At 43.4% G+C, this 22592-nt stretch overlaps 2 protein-coding genes across 4 annotated transcripts in view; one reads left to right on the top strand and one right to left on the bottom strand.

Annotated features, from left to right (window-relative positions):
* The first annotated feature begins 11859 nt into the window (after positions 1 to 11859).
* On the top strand, positions 11860 to 18018 carry rhbdd3 (rhomboid domain containing 3). The gene is made up of 5 exons (XM_034090245.2): positions 11860 to 12373; positions 12843 to 13226; positions 13772 to 13898; positions 13996 to 14250; positions 14633 to 18018. The coding sequence occupies exons 1-5, from the start codon at positions 12211 to 12213 to the stop codon at positions 14784 to 14786; spliced, it is 1083 nt and encodes a 360-aa protein (XP_033946136.1). The 5' UTR covers positions 11860 to 12210; the 3' UTR covers positions 14787 to 18018.
* A 90-nt stretch (positions 18019 to 18108) lies between these two features.
* The window catches only part of emid1 (EMI domain containing 1), a 57114-nt gene continuing 52630 nt past the window's right edge, over positions 18109 to 22592 (bottom strand). For 2 of the 3 annotated variants that reach the window (XM_034090243.2, XM_034090242.2), the window contains exons 16-17: positions 20345 to 20435; positions 18109 to 19299 (exon numbers count right to left, since the gene is read on the bottom strand). In XM_034090243.2, coding sequence (XP_033946134.1) covers positions 19166 to 19299; positions 20345 to 20435 — 225 coding nt within the window. In that variant the 3' untranslated portion in view covers positions 18109 to 19165. Of the gene's footprint in view, positions 19300 to 20344; positions 20436 to 20616; positions 20702 to 22592 lie in introns of all 3 variants that reach the window. The other variant, XM_034090244.2, reaches the window with a different exon arrangement.

Here is a 22592-nt window from a genome sequence, read left to right as displayed (position 1 = left end):
AGGAGGAGCGGCTCAACTCCGAGCGGCTCAACTCCGAGTCCCTCCCTGATGACCGAACTTCTCACCTTATCTCTAAGGGAGACACCAGCCACCCGGCGGAGGAAACCCATCTCGGCCGCTTGTATCCGCGATCTCGTTCGTTCGGTCATGACCCATCCTTCATGACCATAGGTGAGGGTAGGAACGAAAATGGCCCGGTAGACAGAGAGCTTTGCCTTCTGGCTCAGCTCCCTTTTCGTCACAACGGTGCGGTAAAGCGACTGCAATACCGCTCCCGCTGCTCCGATTCTCCGGCCCATCTCACGCTCCATTGATCCCTCACTCGAGAACAAGACCCCGAGATACTTGAACTCCTTCACTTGGGGTAAGGACTCATTCCCTACTTGGAGTGTAGGTCCATCGGTTTCCTGCTGAGAACCATGGCCTCAGATTTGGAGGTGCTGATCCTCATCCCAGCCGCTTCACACTCGGTTGCGAACCGATCCAGTGAGTGCTGAAGGTCGCAGACCGATGAAGCCATCAGAACCACATCATCTGCAAAAAGCAGTGGTGCAATCCTTAGTCCACCGAACTGCAGACCCCCCCCCCCCCACGACTACGCCTCGAAATCCGATCCATGTATATTACAAACAGGATTGGTGACAAAGCGCAGCCCTGGCGGAGGCCAACCCTCACCGGAAATGGGTCCGACTTACTGCCGAGGACCCGGACACAGCTCTCGCTTTGGGAGTACAGAGATTGGATGGCCCTGAGTAGAGACCCCCTCACCCCATACTCCCGCAGCACCTCCCACAGTAACTCCCTGGGAACCCGGTCATACGCCTTCTCCAAGTCTACAAAACACATGTAGACCGGATAAGCGTACTCCCAGGCCCCCTCCAGGATCCTTGCGAGAGTAAAAAGCTGATCCGTCGTTCCACGACCAGGACGGAATCCGCATTGTTCCTCCTCAATCTGAGGTTCGACAATCGGCCTGACCCTCCTTTCAAGTACCTTGGAGTAAACTTTCCCGGGGAGGCTGAGTAGTGTGATGCCTCTGTAATTGGCACACACCCTCTGATCCCCCTTTTTGAAAAGGGGGACCACCACCCCGGTCTGCCACTCCTTCGGTACTGTTTCCGACTTCCACGCAACGTTGATGAGACGTGTCAACCATGACAGTCCCTCAACACCCAGAGCCTTCAGCATTTCCGGGCGGATCTCATCCACCCCCGGGGCTTTGCCACTGTGGAGTTGTTTGACGACCTCAGTGACCTCCCCCCGGGAGATTGGTGTTGATCCCCCGTCATACTCCAGCTCTGCCTCTAACATAGAGGGCGGAGTTGTCGGGTTCAGGAGTTCCTCAAAGTGTTCCTTCCAACGCCCCAACACTCCATCAGTTGAGGTCAACAACGTCCCATCCTTACTGTACACAGCTTGGATGGTCCCCTGCTTCCCCCTCCTGAGGTGTCGGACAGTTTTCCAGAACAACTTTGGTGCCGCCCGAAAGTCCTTCTCCATGTCTTCTCCAAACTTCTCCCACACCCGCTGCTTTGCCTCGGCCACGGATGAGGCTGCTGCCCTTCGGGCCTGTCGGTACCTTGCAACTGCCTCGGGAGTCCCCCGGGATAACAAATCCCTGAAGGCCTCCTTCTTCAGTCGGACGGCTTCCCTGACCACCGGTGTCCACCAGGAGGTTCGAGGATTACCGCCCCTTGAGGCACCTAGGACCTTGAGACCACAGCTCCCCGCCGCGGCTTCGGCAATAGAGGCTTTGAACACCGACCACTCTGGTTCAATGTCCCCAACCTCCACAGGAATGCCCGAAAAGCTCCGCCGGAGGTGCGAGTTAAAGGCCTCCTGAACTTGGGCCTCCTCCAGACGTTCCCAGTTCACCCGAACTACACGTTTGGGCTTACCAGGTCTATCCAGAGGCTTCCCCCGCCACTCGACCCAACTCACCACCAGATGGTGATCAGTTGACAACTCCGCCCCTCTCTTTACCCGAGTGTCCAAAACATACGGCCTCAGGTCCGATGATACGATAACGAAATCGATCATGGACCTTCTGCCTAGGGTGCTCTGGTACCACGTACACTTATGAGCATCCTTATGTTCGAACATGGTGTTTGTTATGGCCAATCCATGACTAGCACAGAAGTCCAGTAACAAACCACCACTCCGGTTCAGATCAGGGGGGCCGTTCCTCCCAATCACGCCCCTCCAAGTGTCTCCATCATTGCCCACATGTGCGTTGAAGTCTCCCAGCAAGACTAAGGAGTCCCCTTCAGGAGCCCCATACAGGACTCTTTCCAGGGTCTCCAAGAAGGCCGAATACTCCGAACTGCTGTTGGGTGCATAAGCACACACAACAGTCAGAGTTTTCCCCCCCATAACCCGCAGGCGTAGGGAGGCGACCCTCTCGTCCGCTGGGGTAAACTCCAACAACGAAGCACCTAACCGGGGACTTGTGAGTATCCCCACACCCGCCCGGCGCCTCACACCTTGAGCAACTCCGGAGAAGAATAGAGTCCAACCCCTATCCAGAAGTAAGGTTCCAGAGCCGACGCTGTGCGTAGAGGTGAGCCCAACCAGATCCAACTGGTACCGCTCCACCTCCCGCACAAGCTCCGGCTCCTTCCCCCCCAGAGAGGTGACGTTCCACGTCCCCAAAGCCAGCTTCTGCCGCCCGGGTCTGGTCCGTCGAGACCCTCCGCTTTCACTGTCACCCTTCTGGCAGCGCACCCGACCCCATCGATGTTTCCCGTAGGTGGTGGGCCCGCGGGACGGAGAAGCGGAGGTGTTGCCCACGTTGCCTTTTCGGGCTGGGCCCGGCCGGGCTCCGTGGCAAGCCCGGCCACCAGACGCTCGCCGACGAGTCCTCCTTCTGGGCCTGGCTCCAGAAGGGGACCCCGGGCTTCCTCCGGGCCGGGTATCCTCACTTCTTGTTCTTGTTTCTTTCATGAGGTCTTTTGAACCAATCTTAGTCTGGCCCCTTGCCTGAGACCAATTTGCCATGGGAGACCCTACCAGGAACACAAGGTTCCAGACAACACAGCCCCCAGGTTCATCAGGGCACACAAACCTCTCTACCACGGTAAGGTGCTGGTTCTTCAGAAAATTTGAGTTGGACTAACTCATTTACATTATACTGCATGGATGCCATTAGTTTGAGTTTGTGCCACATATATTTATTGGATGGAAAACCTGCCAACAATAAAATTGAGTTAATCCAATGAGTTATTTCTTTGAGTGTACTTGATCTGTCCGGCATGTCCCCATATTCATGGTATGTGCACCGCTGCTAAAATGTAACACAATCATTCATATTCTCCACTTTCCAGTATCAAGTGTCGCTTTCCGGGACACACCCCCACACCCAATTATTGTGTCTCTGTTTTGATCTGTGTGTATTTACGGTATTTACATGAACGCAGAGCGGATCACAGCAGAGACATAAACACATTTTTTAGGGGAAACACTGCGGTCCCACAGACAATATTGTGTCTTTAACAATCAACACCTTAAATGGGTAAAGATGGTCGCTTAACGTAAGGTAGGCCTACAACCTGCATCAGCGCCCTTAAAAGTCGGCACAAGAGTAGACATGCAGAGCCGGACCGACGCAGTAAAGTTCTACACCGCCTGACAGCAGACATTAAACAATCATTTAAAACAAGACGTATAGATGTAAACATGCCGCAAGCTCATCCATCATCTATGACTGCCCCCTCCCCACTGAGCTCGGTTTAATGTGCATAACTTTGGGCAAGGTTCATAGTTTTAAATATTGTACATCAAGCAACTGTCGGACTTACGCTCTACAAATACTCACAGTATAAAAAAACACGCTAAACACAAGTCAATCAATATTGGGTCATTCCAGAATTGGAGGACATTTCATGTCCCCCATATAAAAAATCTATAGTAATCCATGCCCAAAATGCTAAAACATGCACTTGTTGTGTTAAACATACTTGTATTGAGACAAAATGTATATAAAGTTGTAGAAAAAGTGGTTTCAAAATATTATTTAAATGATCAAATAGTTCTCGAACATCCCCTAAAATGGCCTTTTTCTCTTGTCCCCGCTTCTTGGTGACCAACTTGCATGTCAAATATAACATTTAAAATAGGGAGTTTATTTACTTTTGTTGGTATTATTCTATTGATATATGTCTCTTGTAATGGTAAAATCAATTTGTTAAATCATAAACATATTTTAGATAACAGTAATTTTGCACAGAAGGTGTGTCCCTCAACATGCGTTCAACCCTGGCCCTTTCTCATTTCTCGAACTCCCCTCCTCGACTCCCCTCCTCGACTCCTATCCTCGATACTTAGTCCCGCCCACAGGAGATGCGAGCGGAGGAGCCGAGGAGGGGAACCGAGGAGAGAGGAGGGGAAGCAGCAGGCGGTTAGAGAAATGAGAACTCCTCTCCTCTGAGTGGTCATTTTAAAGAGTCCATTAATGATGACAGGAGGCAGCAGCCCTCTGTCTGATGGACAGATGTGTTCATGACGACTTATATATTTACTTTGATTCATTCACAGTGCGGTATAATGAGACAATAATGGCTACAGATGCGGACAGACACACACATATATATATGTATATATTTATATACATATATATACAATTTCAGAATCAAGCAGAGCACTCTCATAATAACGTAACACTATCAGAGACTGGATATATCCCCCCCCCCCCCCCCCCCTCTCTGGTCGACTCGCTACAATGTGGAAAATAAATTACGGGCCAAAAGTTTTATTTACAAGTATTAAAAGTAAGCAGAGGACACCAAACCAACTGACACCTGTCTGTCTGCTGCATCGACGCACACACTGTACCACACACACCTACACCACACACACACGCATATACAGCTCCTAAAACAGGCTACAGCCGTGGTGTATTTTATTGTGAAGCACTAAATGGTTTTAGAAAAATATCGACTCTTTGTTTGTAGATATCTACTAAACTAAAGCAAAAACAGTAGGCCTGTTCTACTGAGTGATATATATTATACACACTGCTCTGCTTTCTGCACGGACCTCACAGCTGTTCTCACTGTAAACATCGCGTCGCGATGAAAGCAGTTAATAAAATAATATCCAGGGGATGCATGCAGAGCTGTCATTGGCTGAGATAAGTCCGGCCGTGCGTCACGAGTCTTTGAAACATCTCTGTTGCCGGAAATGCATCCACGAAGCAGCCGTGGAGGACCGTGGAGGACCCATCAGTGTATCCTCGGTTATAGCTCCTCCAGAGAGCCTCCTCGACGCTCGATCCTCGGTCCTCGAAGTGCATTTAGAGAAATGAGATGTCCTTCAACATGGCGCGCTGAAATTCATTTCCGGGTCACTACCGGAGGACCGAGGAGTCGAGGAGTCGAGGAGGGGGATTTGATGTAATGAGAAAGGGCCCCTGTTACCCAAACCTTTTTAGATTGGCACAGGAAGTGAAAAAACTGTAAATAAGATGACACAGTGGAAGTGACATCAGCAAGCCATGTGCTAGTGCCATGGGTAGACCAAAGAGGCTTCTCAATACTCAAATTTCCCCTCCTCAACTCCTCGACTCCTCGGTCCTCCGGTAGTGACCCGGAAATGAATTTCAGCGCGCCATTTTGAAGGACGTCTCATTTCTCTAAATGCACACCGAGGATCGAGCGTCGAGGAGGCTCTCTGGAGGAGCTATAACCGAGGATACACTGATGGTTCCTCCACGGCTCCTCCGCGGATGCATGCGAGTCGACCAGAGAGGGGGGGGGGGGGGGGGGATATATCCAGTCTCTGATTGTGTTACGTTATTATGAGAGTGCTCTCATACTTTAAATTGCATATATTTATATAAATATATTTGTGTGTGTGTCCGCATCTGTAGCCTGTTATTGTCTCATTATACCGCACTCTCAATGAATTCAAGGTAAATATGTGGGGGAACAATGTTCAGCTGATCTAACAGAGATTATAAAATATGACAAAACACTCAGCTGATGCAGCTGTTGCCACGTAATAATGAACGGACGTCGCTTTAATATGACCGCTCAGAGGAGAGGAGTTCTCATTTCTTTAAACGTCTGCTGCTCGCATCTCCTGTGGGCGGGTCTAAGTATCGAGGAGGGGAGTCGAGGAGGGGAAATTTGAGTATTGAGAAGCCTCTCAAGGCTGAAGTCGAATAGTCCATTTAGCTTAGGAACCTTCCTAAAGGAGTGAAATGACCCGGAAGTCCCTCAGTGGCAGCCATGATAAGTGCCGTTCGAATTCTCTAGAACAGCCTTTCCCAAACTCAGGGTCGCGACCCAAAATGGGTCGCGGACCCGTTTTGATTGGGTCGCCATGTTACACACACACAGCTTGCAAATACAATTTTTTTTATAATTTTTGTATTTTATTTTTTATTTTGAAAATGAAATTATGCAAATATAGCATTGTATATTGAATGATTCAATTTTCTAAATACAAATAAACTAAAAATAAAAGATTGTATTTGTATCAACTCTGACGTGTCCCCCGCGAAAGTTTTCGCGCCGTCTGTTTATTGTCTGTTGATTAATCCCGATCGTACATGATGGCAAAAAGACTATACAAAGAGGAGTTTTTAACCGTTGGCTTCACAAAAGCTGTTAGAAATGGAGAGGAGCGGCCTCAGTGTGTGTTATGTGGAGAGGTGCTCAGTAACGAAAGCATGAAAATTAATAAATTGGACCGGCATCTCCAAACAAAACATCCTCTGCATCGGGACAAATCGAAGGATTTTTTCATCTGCAAAGAAGAGTCGTTCAAGAAGCAGTGTTTTGACGGCGGAAAAGTAAGTCACTCATTTTAATCATTTGTTTTGTGTGTTTGTGAGCTTGTCAGGGTCTGTTGTGAAATTGTTTCGTTAATGAAAAGTTGGATGAAATGCAGACTAAGGCTGCAGTCGGATAGTTTAAAAATCAGCTCCTAAGTTCTAACCCTATCGTCTATTCCTTGACCTCTGAGTGAAACGTCACGGGGTTAAGGGATAGTGGATAGGAGAATTCAAAAGGACTTAGGAGAAGAGACTGCGGTACTTTAGAGAATCCGAATGCACTTTCACTATCCGAGTCTCCGACGTGTTTATGATGCGCCAGCGGACGTCATTGTGTGCGTCTGCTGCTGTGGGGAAACTATGGAAACCACAGTTTTCTATACAGCGGACTACAACATGGATGTTTAATAAGAACGAGGGACTACTGTAAACTCATCTAGAGACTCTGCACCGTGCTCTGAAGCTGTTGCTTTGCTTTATGAACGTGGACAACAGAGAAACATATTCTTCATGACCAAAGTTGGAATTGAAATAAAAAAGGAAAGTGAAACTTATGCTCGTCACCCTCTCCCTCCGGTCCACATTAATACAAATGATCCCAATACGTATGATTGTATGAACTAAATATCTTAAAATCAATACAGATGTATTTATTATAAACGTTAGTCCTTAACATCTATCACTGTGTACATCACCATTCAAACATCTTTTACAAGTTGAACAAACTCCACACAGCTCAGTAAAGACTGTGAAATGTTGACTTTATTTGATAACTTCAGTGAAAACTAACGTTCATATTTCTCTTTTTGATTATAATACTGATGAACGTTCAAAACAAAGCACTTTGGCAACTTACCACCTATGTTTTAAAATGCTTAATAAGCACCGTAACTTTCATGATATAATTTCTCGGTCATAATCGGTTGTTTCCGTGAACGGCCGACTGTTGAGTGACGGCAAATGCTGCGGCTGCAAGGCATTGTGGGGCAGCATTTTCGCTTCTCCTGTCGGTTAGGGAGGTCCAGTGGTTCCTAAGCTAAAGGAGGTTATAAAGGAAGTTTGAAACCTCCTTTCCTATCATTCTCATCATTGTAGAGAATTCGAACGGCACTTATCATGGCTGCCACTGAGGGACTTCCGGGTCATTTCACTCCTTTAGGAAGGTTCCTAAGCTAAATGGACTATTCGACTTCAGCCTGAGCCCCGGAGCGGACCGCCAGCTGCGCGCTCTCGCGCGTCCTCTACTCGCTCCCGCGAGTCCACTACATTCTGCAGCGGCACAGAGCGGTGTTTCAACTTTTACTTGCCTGAAATGTTTTTAAAACGGCCGGGAGAAAAACAGAGAAACAATAACCACAGGAAGATTAGAGGGAAAGTGACAGGCAGTATGAGAAGGAAAGCGAGAGAACGCTTTTTTCACTGCAGCCGCACGGACGTGACTGCTGCAGTGTGATGCACACTACATATGGGGGTTATTCCCTATCTTTATTCAAGAGCGTGGTCTTTAAATTTGAGAGCATACTTTATTGATTTCACGTTCAGAATATGTATTTCTTTCCCTCAAACGACCCTGTCCTCACACTCAAATAGTGCCTGCTTGCGCTTAGACTTACTCTGCTTCTGCTCAAACTGTACGCTTGCACTCAGATATATTGCTGCTTCAGATTTCCTGTGTTCCAGCTTAAAAACTTCTCCTCGCACTCAGGCTGTTTCTGTGCGCTCGTGAAATGTCTGCTCTCAGATTTCTTCTGTGCGCGCTTGGATCTTTTGTGCAACAACCCTGTCAAAATCCCCCTGTGGGGATTCCCCACAGTATTGAGTATGTAATTCGCTTTGGATAAAAGCATCTAACAAGTAACATGTAAGGTAATGCGCTATAAATGCGGTTGCCAGGTCCACATTAGGTGTACAGCGTACGCCGGCTGGTGTTCATAATCACCCAATAACCCAGCAATGTTAATGATGATATATTCTCTGTTATTTTCAGGCATTCAAAGGGAACAGAGGGGCACTGAGGGCATCATATCAAGTCAGCCTCCACATTGCCAAAGCAAAGAAGCCCCATTCCATCGGGGAGCAGCTGATAAAGCCTTGTCTTAAAGATGTGTGTCTCTCTGTCTTGGGTGAGTATGCAGCGAACAAAATTGAGTCTGTCCCACTCTCAAACAACACCGTTGCATCCAGAATCAAGGATATGTCAGCTGACATCCAAAAAACAGTCACAGAGGAAATACTGCAGCACAAATTATTTTCACTGCAGCTAGACGAGTCTGTGGATGTTGCTGGGATTCCCCAGTTAATGGTCTTTGCCAGATACATTAGTGGTAAAGATATCAAGGAGGAGTTCCTATGCTATGTGAAGCAAAACATAGTCGAGCACTTGTCTCAACTACAGGAGAACTTCAAGCGGTACTTCCCTGACTCACAGAGAGCTCACAACCTTCAGTGGGTGAAGTTTCCCTTCCAAGCTGTGCCATCACAAGACCTGGGTCTCAGTCAGGCAGAGTTAGAGGCACTGGTCACACTGCAGGTCAACAGGGGCAGTAAGATGCTGTTTGAAACAACCACTTTGGCACAGTTTTGGGTTGCTCATTTCCAGCAGGCTGAGTTCTCCTGCTTGGCTAAGATAGCTGTACAAGTATTGATACAGTTTGGCACCACATACTTGTGTGAATCTGGGTTTTCTACTTTAGCATACCTGAAAAACAAATACAGAAACAGGCTAAATCCTGAGCATGACCTCAGATTGGCACTGTCAAAAACCCAGCCCAGAATAGATCTGCTGGTTGAAAACTTCAACCAGCCACATACCTCTCATTAGATGTCATTGTTATTAATTATTAATCAGTTGCCAAGTGTTAGAGTTTCTTTGTCTCTCAGAGTGTTTTACAACAGCTCTGTTCATTTAAAAATGTTTAAAAAATGTGTGTACATAGTTTTTGATCTAGTGACAAACTTAATGTTGCACTTCTGATAATTTAAATGTGGTTTCACCTGTGATGTATACACTTGACTGCACTTCCTATAGTTAGTGTTTTGTCCCTTTCTGTTTACAACATGTTTGTTCTTTGTTCATTTAAAATACTTTAAAATGGTGTGTACATAGTTTCTGAGCTAGTGACAAAGTTAATATTGCACTTTTGATTGTATAATTTAAATTTGATTTGTACTGTATATACTTGACTGCACTTCCCATGTTTCGTCTTTCTGCTTTGATCCTTATTTTTTCTGGGCAAGCTCAAAGGGAAGGTTGTTATGGTGAGAAACCTTCACCACTTTTATAATTAAATAAACATTTTCATTTACATTTTAAATTCATGGTGTGTTGCATTCTTTGTTTATAAATATAGATATTATTGAAAATCATGACATTTTTTTAGCTTGGGTCCCTTAGGACCACAACATTTCTGTTTTGGGTCTCATGCTGAAAAAGTTTGGGAACCCCTGCTCTAGAATGATGAGAATGATAGGAAAGGAGGTTTCAAACGTCCTTTATAACCTCCTTTAGCTTAGGAACCACTGGACCTCCCTAACCGACAGGAGAAGCGAAAATGCTGCCCCACAATGCCTTGCAGCCGCAGCATTTGCCGTCACTCAACAGTCGGCCGTTCACGGAAACAACCGATTATGACCGAGAAATTATATCATGAAAGTTACGGTGCTTATTAAGCATTTTAAAACGTAGGTGGTAAGTTGTCAAAGTGCTTTGTTTTGAACGTTCATCAGTATTATAATCAAAAAGAGAAATATGAATGTTAGTTTTCACTGAAGTTATCAAATAAAGTCAACATTTCAGTCTTTACTGAGCTGTGTGGGGTTTGTTCAACTTTTAAAATATGTTTGAATGGTGATATACACAGTGATAGATGTTAAGGACTAACGTTTATAATAAATACATTTGTTTTGATTTTAAGATCTTTTCATAGTTCATACAATCTTTGGGATCATTTGTATTAATGTGGACCGGAGGGAGAGGGTGACGAGCATAAGTTTCACTTTCCTTTTTTATTTCAATTCCAACTTTGGTCATGAAGAATATGTTTCTCTGTTGTCTACGTTCATAAAGCATAAAGCAGCAGCATCAGAGCACGGTGCAGAGTCTCTAGATGAGTTTACAGTAGTCCCTCGTTCTTATTAAACATCCATGTTGTAGTCCGCTGTATAGAAAACTGTAGTTTCCATAGTTTCCCCACATCAGCAGACACACAAAATGACGTCCGCTGGCGCATCATAAACACGTCGGATAGTGAAAGTGCATTCTGATTCTCTAAAGCAGTGTTTCTCAAACTTTTTCATACCAAGGACCACTTAACCAATACAAAAACACTCGCGGACCACCTAACTCCACACATATCCCAAAACACATCGTTTTTTACAAATCGTCTGAAAATTGTACAAACAAGTGGCAATATGTGTGATGAAGGTGCTTATCTGGGCTATATCATGCAATCGAAAGTGAAACTTAAACTCGTTCCATTGCGGAGATATTCCCGCGAGAGTGCGGAAAATTTAAATAAATGTATTTATTTCAAATGTGAAATTTTACCAATATACTCACGGACCACTAGGGGGCGCTCACGGACCACACTTTGAGAAGCACTGCTCTAAAGCACCGCAGTCTCTTCTCCTAAATCCTTTTGAATTCTCCTATCCACTATCCCTTAACCCCGTGACGTTTCACTCAGAGGTCAAGGAATAGACGATAGGGTTAGCATTTAGGAGCTGATTTTTAAACTATCCGACTGCAGCCCAAAACTAAGTCCTCTCTTTTATTTTTCATATTTTTACAATCTTTTCAGTCTTAAAAGAGTGTGGCACTCTGACCCACTCAACCCTGTTACTGATATTATCAGAATAAAGCATATTCATTTCAAAGTTATCTTTCTTGCATTAGATATCCAAGTTTGTCATTGCCTTGAAAGTAGAATTACATGTTACATCTATAGCAATAATTCCTGAGGTTAAAGCTCAAATTAGCATTGATTTTCAACCCTGTTACTTTCAATTTTCAACTTTTCAATTCCTTGCAGTAGGTGGCAGTAATGTACATTTACTGTCGTTTGCCAACTGCCAGTAAACACAAAGAACAAGAAGACGTGAATTCGTGAGGAAATGGAAATACGTTGAGCTCTTATACTTACATTTTCTTATTTAAATACATTTATTACTGATTTATTATTGAGGACATGGTTATTTTATAACAGCAGTTACACTCGTAGACTCTTTGTACGAATACAGTGAGTGGCAGAGATGATTTGACAAGATAAACAAGGGATTGAATGTAGTCTCATGCTACCACTTTCGATATAGTGATACATAAATGGGCCTTTATGTCTGAAGCTTTTTAGCTGTTCTTGTTATGAGCACAGACAGTGTCAGATTATCAGAATGATGCCACATAAGGACAAGTAATTGGACAAACTACAGCTGAAGGAATGCCTCGTCGTTTGTTGTCAGTATGGTTTTGGTTTGGGTCAGATCGTGGAGGATTCTGTCTGGGAACTTGTCTCCTGACAGCTCTCCTGCTGCTGATGTATGCTGGAGGAATCCAGGCCAGCCTCACCCTGGGTCCAGGTGGAGAGTTCCCAAGAGTCAGAGGTAACTGTGTTTATCCGCTTGCATGGTTTATGCAAATACATATCGTTTACTTCATTTGCATGGTCTTGCAACATAATCTGCACTATTGTATTCTACTATGTTCTACTCTGTTTCTTATTTTATTTTTACAATTGTTTTATTGTCTTATGTCCGATATATAATATGTTGCATTGTTGGAGGAGCTTGGGAGTTAATATTTTGGTTGCTATAACAACTACACTGGAGCTATATGAGAATAAACCCTTTGGATCTTTGAAATATATCGTAATATGTTTAAATTAGAGCTGAAACGATTAATGTTAATTAATTCCACTCCTGGCAATTATTATAAAACAAAACATGTACACTTTTAGCAATTAGAAAATAATCAGCAGATCAAGAGCTTTGGAAATAATAGTTATTTAAATCAAAGCCAAAATCAAAGCATAGAAAGCAGGATTATGTCCTAACTCCTCTCTCTTCTCCCCAGATGTGTTCCTGTATGCTTTCAGTCACGATGACCTGCCCTCTCTGCTGGTCAGCGTTGCCTTCCTGCTGGTGGTGGGACCATGTCAGGAGCGCCGCTGGGGAACCGTCAGCTTCCTGTCCCTCTCCACCCTCACATCCATCATATCACCTCTTCTCTATACTCTGGTCCTCTGTGCCAGGGGGACTGAGGCGAGTCGGATCTGCGGTCACTCTGCCATCCAGCTGGCCCTGTTCACAGGGCAGTGTCGTCAGGTGGCTCAGAGGAGGCTGCTCGGGATCCTGCCCGTCCGGTTTCTCCCCTGGCTTCTTCTGCTGATGAGTATGCTGCTGCTGCCTGGGACCCCCGACCTGCTGTACTTCTGCACAATATTCATCGGACACAGCTGTATCCTTTCCTGTTTGTAAAGTCATCTATGCTTGTACCAAAATATATTCTACCAAGAAACATAGTATATATGCGGTTTTTCATTAGCCTCAACAAAAGACTGATTGGGGAATGCACAGGCTGTGGTTTAATGCAACCAGTCTCCATTCCCTGTTAGTTTTGTTGAACATGGAGGCTACAAGCTATTTACACTTTTTTCATTCTTATTATTACATAGAAATTGACATCATGTTATTCCTAGCATAGCTCTGCCCAACTTCTGTCTGAGCACAGGTCTAATCAGCCACAGTAATTACGAACACCTCCAGCCCATAATCATTTATTTAACATTTCTTTAAAAACAATGACTTTATTCATGACTACCCTTTTGTGTATGCTTTGTTTCAGGCCTTGTGACTGAAGAAATAACCTTCCATTACTCATTGTGAAGGAGTGTTACTTGTGTTTTGAGCTGAAGTGCACAGCCCCCCACTAGATCTATTATGAAGCATATTTCAATATAAAGAACAAAATAGTTTTTTTACAATACTTAATGGACCTCTCAGATCACCAGCCCTTCATCGAGATGCTACAGGAGCTGGAGGAGGCCAGGTTCTTGGATTTAATTCCTGATTGGGCGTATATACGTGCTTCATCCCGGTTGAGAATGCCCACCGACACTACCTCACAGAGGTGTGATAGTTAACATCAAAAGTCTCAGGAAATATTCCCCCTCGCCACATGCATGCAGGGGCAAATGTAATCAATTTGTCTTTATCTGTTGTCACAGCTCTAGATCACATTCTCACATGATGCCTGCAGATCAGGCGGCTGCTCCCCCTGTGAGGGATCCATCTGGTTTTAACCCCCACCCATGGGTGGATCCAGTGCCGGCCTGGATACTGAACGAGTCTGCTGCGCTGTCCGAGGCCGACGTGCTGGAGGATCAGATGCTAAGGGCAGGAATACTGGCCTCATTACAGGATGCTCCCGACAACCCTGATGCTAAAGTGGAAGTGCCCAAATCCTCAGTTTCCTCTCTGCGGTTAGTAATGAAGTCATATCTTTCACAATGATGTAGATAGGTGGACTCACACTTCCAAATGACATGCATATATATTTAATATTCCCATAACTAAACATCTGTATATATGTAAAACACCCTTAATTTGAATTTATACTTTTTAACATATTTTTCGTACATATTATCCTTTTATCATATAACCCTTATTGCTGTTGCTGCTAAGACACCTGACTTTCCCTATGGGGATCGATAAAGGTCCGTCTTATCTTAATAAATGCCAATTTGCATTTTTGGTGAATATGAAGATATTTCCTCTTAAATGCCTTACATTATTTCCCAGTGGTTTTATTTATGTGATTTTAAGTAATCCTTCATTAAAACACCGATGTTGTTTTTCTCTCAGACTCCAGCAGCTGGAGAAGATGGGCTTCCCCACAGAGAAAGCTGTGGTGGCGTTAGCAGCCTCCAAACAGCTAGATGGCGCCATTTCCCTGCTCATTGATGACAGCGTCGGAGAACAGGCCGTGATGGTATCAAAAGGGAAGCAGAGCACTTAACCCTTGTGCCCTCCTCGAATTTTCAACCTTTTCAACCTTTCGACCACGTAATATAATAATTAGTAGAGGGATGGAACTTTGGTGGTTGTTAGAGTCTTGGTTGAGTCAAAGATTAGCAACAAAATTGATTTCACGGCATTGTTATTTTTGACGTAGTGTCAGATACTACCTCTGGACACCTTCGTGGCAAAAAATGCCTCATTGACTGCCATTCAAACCACCTTTTTTGATCTCACTGCCATTGCAGTATAAAACCATGCATTGTGTAATGTCAGCATTTCATCGAGAAGAAAAGGTGTTATATTTGACATTTTTACTGTATTCCACAAGATTCAACCATTTTCCCTCTGTAGGCCGATCCGTGAAATTATGTTCATAATATCGAGCCGTGTGACTACCAGGGGGGCCAACAGTGATTTGTGCATGTGAAATAATTTTCAAATCAACATCTGAGTCATCGATGTGAACATTTATTGGGCAAACTGCAACAACTTTGAAAACTTCAACAACAAAAGAGAACACAACAGAACATATGAAATAGGAACACATTTGAAACAGAAATATCCAGGCTTTGAATATGTGATGTATGTGTGTGTGTGTTTGAGCAAAACAAGTGTGTGTGTGTGTGTGTGTGTGTGTGTGTGTGTTCAGTCTAGCTCAGCTCATTTCCAGCAGTAGACCAGCAAGTCCTGCAGCATGGGACCTGGAGCTCTCTGCTTAGTCTGCTTCAGTTTGGGGGGAAGCTCAGGCTTGTTTGCCCTGATGGTCCCTACCAGGGCCACTTTCTTCTTCAGAAGCTCCTGCGCAAGTGAGTAGGAAGTGAAAAAATGGTCACATGTAAGTGTGACACCCTTGAGCCCCTCAGTCATGTCCAGGATGACTCGCTTTCCCTGGCCCTTCTCCGGAGATTCACCAGCGGCTTTTCCAGTATACACCTGGCACCTCCAGGCATATGATGTGGCGACATCTGCGGTGATCCAGATTTTCAGCCCGTACTTCGCTGGCTTGCTGAGGATGTACTGCCGGAATTTGCAGCGGCCTCTGAAGGCTACGAGCTGCTCATCGACACAGATGTCTTCCCCTGGATTGAACAAGAGTGGGAGGCGCTCTGTCCACTTGTCCCAAATATTTCGGAAAGCTGTAAGCTTGTCCTTCTTGTATCAACCAGGACGGGTGAGTCGGTCATCGAATCGGAGGCTGGCGCTTATCATTTCAAAGCGTTTGTGGGACAGGGTGGCCCTGAAGATTGGTCTCCCACTCTGGTCATCCCACAGGCTGCGGGTAGATTCCCCTTTGGACCGGTACACACCCGCCAGGATGAGAAGTCCCATGTAAGCCCCAATCTCTTCAGCATCCACATCGTTCCATCCTGACACTGAACGCCTCCCATAGAGATTTGTCATCTGTAAAATTAGCTGAATCATGTCGGGAGTGAAGAAAAGGTCAAAAGAGGATGCCACATCATAAATTCTTGATATGGCATATCTTGTGGGCCCTGGAATCAAGCCGGTGGGTGCCTGAATGTAGCGCAGCGTCTCGGCATGAGATGGAGACTTGCCCATTTCCCCCTGTCCACTCACTGCTAGGATGGGCCGGATCCTCAGTGTCCTCCCCACTTTCAGACAAACATTCAGAAGCACTCTCAGTTGTGGAGGATTCCAGAGATAATTCAATGTCAGACTCGGAGCTTGTTTCTTCAGAAGAAGAGTCATCGCTTGCAGATGAAGGCTGCATGACCATTTCTACGGCCTCTTCTGCAGTGAAATGCCTCTTCATTTTAGCTCCTACTCTTGGCTCCAGGACTTTCTCCTTCTCTGCTCACTCATGAAATAACCCCTCAGCCAAACTGCATGTTAACATTTGGCTGTGAAAGCAGCCAGGTGCGTAAACAAACTAACAGTTGTTTTTTAATTACTTGAGCAACTCTTCAAATGAAATGCATCTTTCAAAAGATCAAAAGATGCCCTTTTCTTTACCCTGAAATGATCAGTGCATGCTTACGCACGCACGCACGCGCACACACACACACACACACACACTGTTGGGGCCCCGAAATGCTGACATTACACAATGCATGGTTTTATACTGCAATGGCAGTGAGATCAAAAAAGGTGGTTTGAATGGCAGTCAATGAGGCATTTTTTGCCACGAAGGTGTCCAGAGGTAGTATCTGACACTACGTCAAAAATAACAATGCAGTCAAATACATTTTGTTGCTAATCTTTTACTCAACCAAGACTCTAACAACCACCAAAGTTCCATCCCTCTACTAATTATTATATCGATGTTTTTTCGTAAGACAAAATTAAATAATTCAAATAATTAAACAGGCATTGAATGGGTTAAAATCCTGAATATTATTGAATGTTTGGTAGTTTTGAGTACGTTATAAGTTGTTTAAATGAATCATGAAAAAAAAAAAGTAGAAAAATATATTGATGTATGATGATTTAATAGCAGTTATTATGGGCGTGTACATTTTTGCCACGAAGGTGTCCAGAGGTAGTATCTGACACTACGTAAAAAATAACAATGCAGTGATTTCAATTTTGTTGCTAATCTTTGACTCATCCAAGACTCTAATAACCACCAAAGCCCCATCCCTCTACTAATTATTATATTGAACATTTTTAATTGTTTGTGTTTTTTTGTAATGAATAATGAAATAATTCAAATAATGAAACAGGCATTTAATGGGTTAACATCCTGAAAAATATCGAATATTTGGTAGATTTGAGTACGTTATAAGTTATTTAAGTGATTTCTGTAAAAAAAAGTAGAAAGAAATGTTGATGTATGATTTAATAGCAGTTATTATGGCCGTGTACATGTTTGCCACGAAGGGGTCCAGAGGTAGTATCTGACACTACGTAAAAAATAATAATGCAGTGAAATCAATTTTATTGTAAATCTTTTACACATCCAAGACTCTAATAACCACCAAAGCCCCATCCCTCTACTAATTATTATATTGAAAAAATGTAAGGTTTTGTGTTTTTTAGTAATAAATAATGCAAATAATTAAACAGGCATTTAATCATTTTTCTCTTGCACACTAAACTAGACGAACAGTATGCTTGAAGCCTTTTTTCCCTGTGGGCTACTTGTACTACTGACTGAAGGATTGGGGAGGAGTTTTTCTTTTCCCACAACTGTGAATCTAATCATGTGAAGATGCAAACAGCTGCTTTGAAGACGATTTCTGAATGCAAATTAAATGTACGTTGATTGAGTGGATGTCATTTATTTAAGCTATAATCTCAATAAGTAATGTTGCAACACATAAAAAGAGATGACATGGTTATACAAAAAAATTAACATTATTTTATTACATCAATCACTTCGACAGGATTATCTTAACACAGTAACACATTTTGAAGAAAAGAAATGTAGAGTGAAATATGAAATGGTTACACAACAACATACACAATAATTGATCATTTTAAATAGTTTCACAATAAGTTTGATATAAGATGAAAAAACAATTATCAAGTTTTTCATCAGGACAGTTTAAGCTGTCAACAGTGGTACAAAATATGTTCAAGTTCCATTAACAGTTTTGTTATTTCCTGTGTGTGTGTAAAATATCTGGAAATGGAGAGCAAGTCTTTTATAGTTATTTTTATATCAACATGTTCAAGAACACACAATAATGTCTGTTGATATGCCACCAACACCAAATTGTGTTGCTTTTGTTTTTTAGCCTTGAAGGATGTTAATAAACTATTGTTTATTTAATCGTTTTAGGCGTGTGTACTTGAAGGGGGGGAACACTCACACCAGAAAGCTACAAATCACTGTTGGCAACACATATCTTAGAGTAGAGATGACTTCATCTTTTTAGTGCACTACATGACAATATGAGAAGTATAACAAAATGAATACTATAAGAAGAGGTTTGTTTGTACTTGTGTCCTGCAAACTGTACATGCTCAATATACTTAAATAGTGGAATCTCTTCAGATTGCAGTTACATTGTGAAGCAAAAGAAAAACGCAAATCCAGTTTCTCACATCTGATTCCACCTTTCACTGATAACTAAATGACCCTCATTGTCCAGAAGATTGTGATTTTCCTTTTTATAACAATTAAAAACGTTATTTCAAGATGAGACACAGAAGGAGCTGCTGGGTGTCTTACGTGAAGATACATGTTTGGTTATGGCGATGCGGACGGGTCAAACTAGTTCTCAGGTTCCCGATGGAGGAGGGCATTGTGGGATATCAGTGGAGTTTCCCTGAGGTGTCCCCCATCCTTAATCTGATAGCAAAGCCCCGAGAGGGTATCAGATAAGGTCTAAATCTGTTGATTGCCGATGAGACCTAGAGGAGGGGGAGTCAACCCAGCCTTTGATCCTCAGGGTGAGCGGGGGGTGGGGGCTACTTCCCTCGAACCTTGGTGTTGGAGGACAGAGGAGAATCAAGTCGATATGGAAGCGCACCTGCTCGTTTATCTCTGTAGAAACTAGGGGAGGCTGTGTCAAACGGTCCGTCCCCAGACCCTAGATCAGGCTCTGTTGAAGAAAGACAGCAGTTGGAACGGGGCCTCGCTGTCCATCAGTGTGTGAGGACATGTGATCTGTAGTCCTAATCCATGTCTGATGCAGCTGTTAACCTGGAGCTGTCATGCGTGGGATCTCATTTTGATTGGACAACAGTTGCCCAGTTTTTTTACATCAGAATTTTTCATTATTAAACTAACTAGTCAGAATAGTTAAGAGATGTATCGGTTCCTTTTTCTGCTTGATTTCATTTTGTTAAGGAGGCGGATCTGGCTAGCAGGGCTGCAATGAGTGTTTTCTAATGAACACTTCTGTCAACATGCACACATCTGAAAGATATTCAATGTCTGAGGATAAAGAGCGGAACATCCTCACAGTTTAAAAGCCAAACACACAAAGTGTTGCTGAACAAATGACTTGAACAATCAATTATCAAAATTATTTATCTGATTACGAAGTTATTTTGACAGATCATTGCAGCTCTACGGCCTAGACTTAGATTCACATTAACCTACATAGCACCATTATTATACAAAAGATATACCTGAAAAGTTGATTCCCAATCTTAATTATTCTCGATAACATATAGGACCTGATAACACCAATCAAAGTTACAAAATAGACACAAAAGGCGCTGAGGTAAAAAAAACAGATGGACTGTTGGGGTTGGTTTGATCACATTTGATTGACATTGGCTAAATACAAGAGAACCGTAATCTGATTTTGATTTAAATGTTGCTAAATGTTACATTTGTGCTCTGAAATGTGTGAGATCAACGAGCTAAAAGAGCACAGAAAAATACAGGAACATCGTATGTGGAATACCTTGTGTGATTGAGTAAACAAGTTTTCAGGGCCTTTAAATGAATATCTGTAATATCTTCTACAATCAAAACAGTTCAAACATGATAATAACACATGCTGTTCAGTGACTAGATCAACATTCAGCAACAAGTGGTCATTGTATGCCTCGAACACTCGATCAAGACTCTCTATATCTCATCAAAGAGGTGAGTGAGGGCCGGCAGAGCTGCGGGTAAGGATGTCTCAGCGTTACCTGGCCAGATGATCGCCTCCAGCAGCGTCACCCTGCGAGCCAGAAGCTCAAGGTCTGCCTGCAAGTCATGGAACATCTGCAAGCTAATGTCCTATCAGAAAGCAGTGACAGGGGAACTGTGTGAGGGGGGTGGAAACACCAGCCTGAGTCCTGGGGCTGCTCGCAACTGTTCCCACTCCCTGTCCCAGCAGTGAGGTGCGCTGGGAGACTTTGCCCGTCCCCACCTTTTGACCCCTGCCTAAAGCTGACCCTGCCTCAGGCCTCCTACTCACCATGAATACCGATCATAGTCTCAAGGATTAAAACCCTCTCGGCTAAGATCTTCAGCGCCTCTCTGATCTGATGTATGCCGTCCCCCTGTGAAGATAGATACAGCCGTCAAGGTAAGGAGCACAAGCCAAAGAACTGCTCGCCAAGATGCAAGTCATGTTGTTTCTGTCAATACAGTTCAGCAGTTAGAAGGTTAAAACAGTCCACATATCGGCACCCTGTATTGCTCTGGATCTCCCTCATTCTCTGGCCATGCTGCTATATGCAGCCAGTCTCTGCCATGCGAGGCTGGGCATCGTCAGCATGCAACGTTACAGACCAGCCTCTTGTTGGTGACATAACCATGTGGATAACCAGGATTTAGATTTGATCATGCCGTCTGCATTACTTTTGTAGGGTAGCGGTTAAGCCAGGCAAGTTTTTGTTCAACACCACAGCCTTCATTCTTAACGCTGCGGTCACAAAAGTTATTATTATACAAAATGAAGCCAGTATAGATTTACACTGAAATCTCATCTATCTATTTTGAAAGCATAAATCAATGGCTTCATGAGTTGTACGTTACAAAAGAACAGGAAAAGGATTTGAACAAGAGAAATAAATAGGACAGCTGAAAGAGTAACATCACAAAAGAAGGCATGCAGACAATAGCTGAAGCTTTTGATGACATGTTTCCATTAGTAAGACAAACCAAGAAAAGAAAAAGGCAAAGTTTCTCTAAGTTTTGCGATGACTGATTACATTTTATTTTGAGGCATTGATCAAATAGCAGCTTTGCTACGTTCTTTGGTCCGTCCACCACTTTGGTTTGTGCTGACACGTCGGTGTGGGTTCCATTCACATCTTTTACAGACATTCATGATGCCCTCAGGATAAATAGTTTTGTTGTGATCCTCTGACTTTCTGAACTTCAACCTTAGCTGCTCTTTGTGTCAAGTGAGAATTAGCTCATTACTAAACCAAGATGGCGACCACTGTAGACATATCTGCTAAACAGCAAGTTAACATTTTAACATGCTGACATTACAGTACAGCCTCACATAGACATTCACATGGCTGCATACTCTTGCGAACAGATACATCATTCTCAAATAAGACTTAGAACTACTTTGCCTTAGTTCTGTTTTAACAGCACTGTGTTATCTCACTTAGTAGATGCATTGTGTGATTGTTTTACATCCAGGAAAGAAAGTACTTAAGGATACATTCATGCAAGGTTGCATTGTGGGATAAAAGAGGGTAGCTGTATCCACTCAACTCACATCAGACCACAACACCTCTAAACCCAACAGGACCGACCACTGACACATATGGAGTGATTTGGCATATACATTTCACTTTTTTGCTTTGAGGTTTGCTTTTTAATTCCGTAAAACCCAACAAAAATAGTGGATTTCAAATAAAGTGCACGGAAATTTGCTTCTAGAGAGGCTTGACTACATTTGAGATGATTTCACTCTTTGAGATTGGTGCGTGGGGTCAGTATTAACGTTGTTTCTTGGTTTATTTTTATGTATATGCCAAAGTCAGATTCTGAAAAAGTGACTGTGAAAGGTAGCCATGGGGACAGTAGCTTGCAGAGGGAGTCAGACAGCTTTAGGGTCAAGAGGACAGTGTCGTGACAGGGGACAGCAGTCCAGAGCACACCCCAAGGACCAACACAAACACAATAACATCAAAAATGTTAAGACAAATTAAGAGAAATTAAGAGAAATCAACAGGTAAAATCACATATTATACACACTTTATGATGGACAGGAAAAGTATGGATTTGTGAGGAGAAGAGATGAACACCACGTGGCCAATCACAGCCATGAACATGGGGATTGTAAAAAGATCAAAAACAATAACCATAAGAGATGTTGGACCTGATTTAGATTACAGAAGAGATTCATTGCAAAGTGAACATGTGATGACATAATTAAAAAGATATCTTACATTTAGATTGCTCTTGTAAAATGAGAAGGATGTAAATGGA

Source organism: Pseudochaenichthys georgianus, chromosome 9 (genome assembly GCF_902827115.2).
Source record: "Pseudochaenichthys georgianus chromosome 9, fPseGeo1.2, whole genome shotgun sequence".
NCBI lineage: Eukaryota > Metazoa > Chordata > Actinopteri > Perciformes > Channichthyidae > Pseudochaenichthys > Pseudochaenichthys georgianus.
The sequence above is the reverse complement of the archived record's forward strand: the minus strand, read 5'-3'. Positions and strand labels throughout refer to the sequence as shown.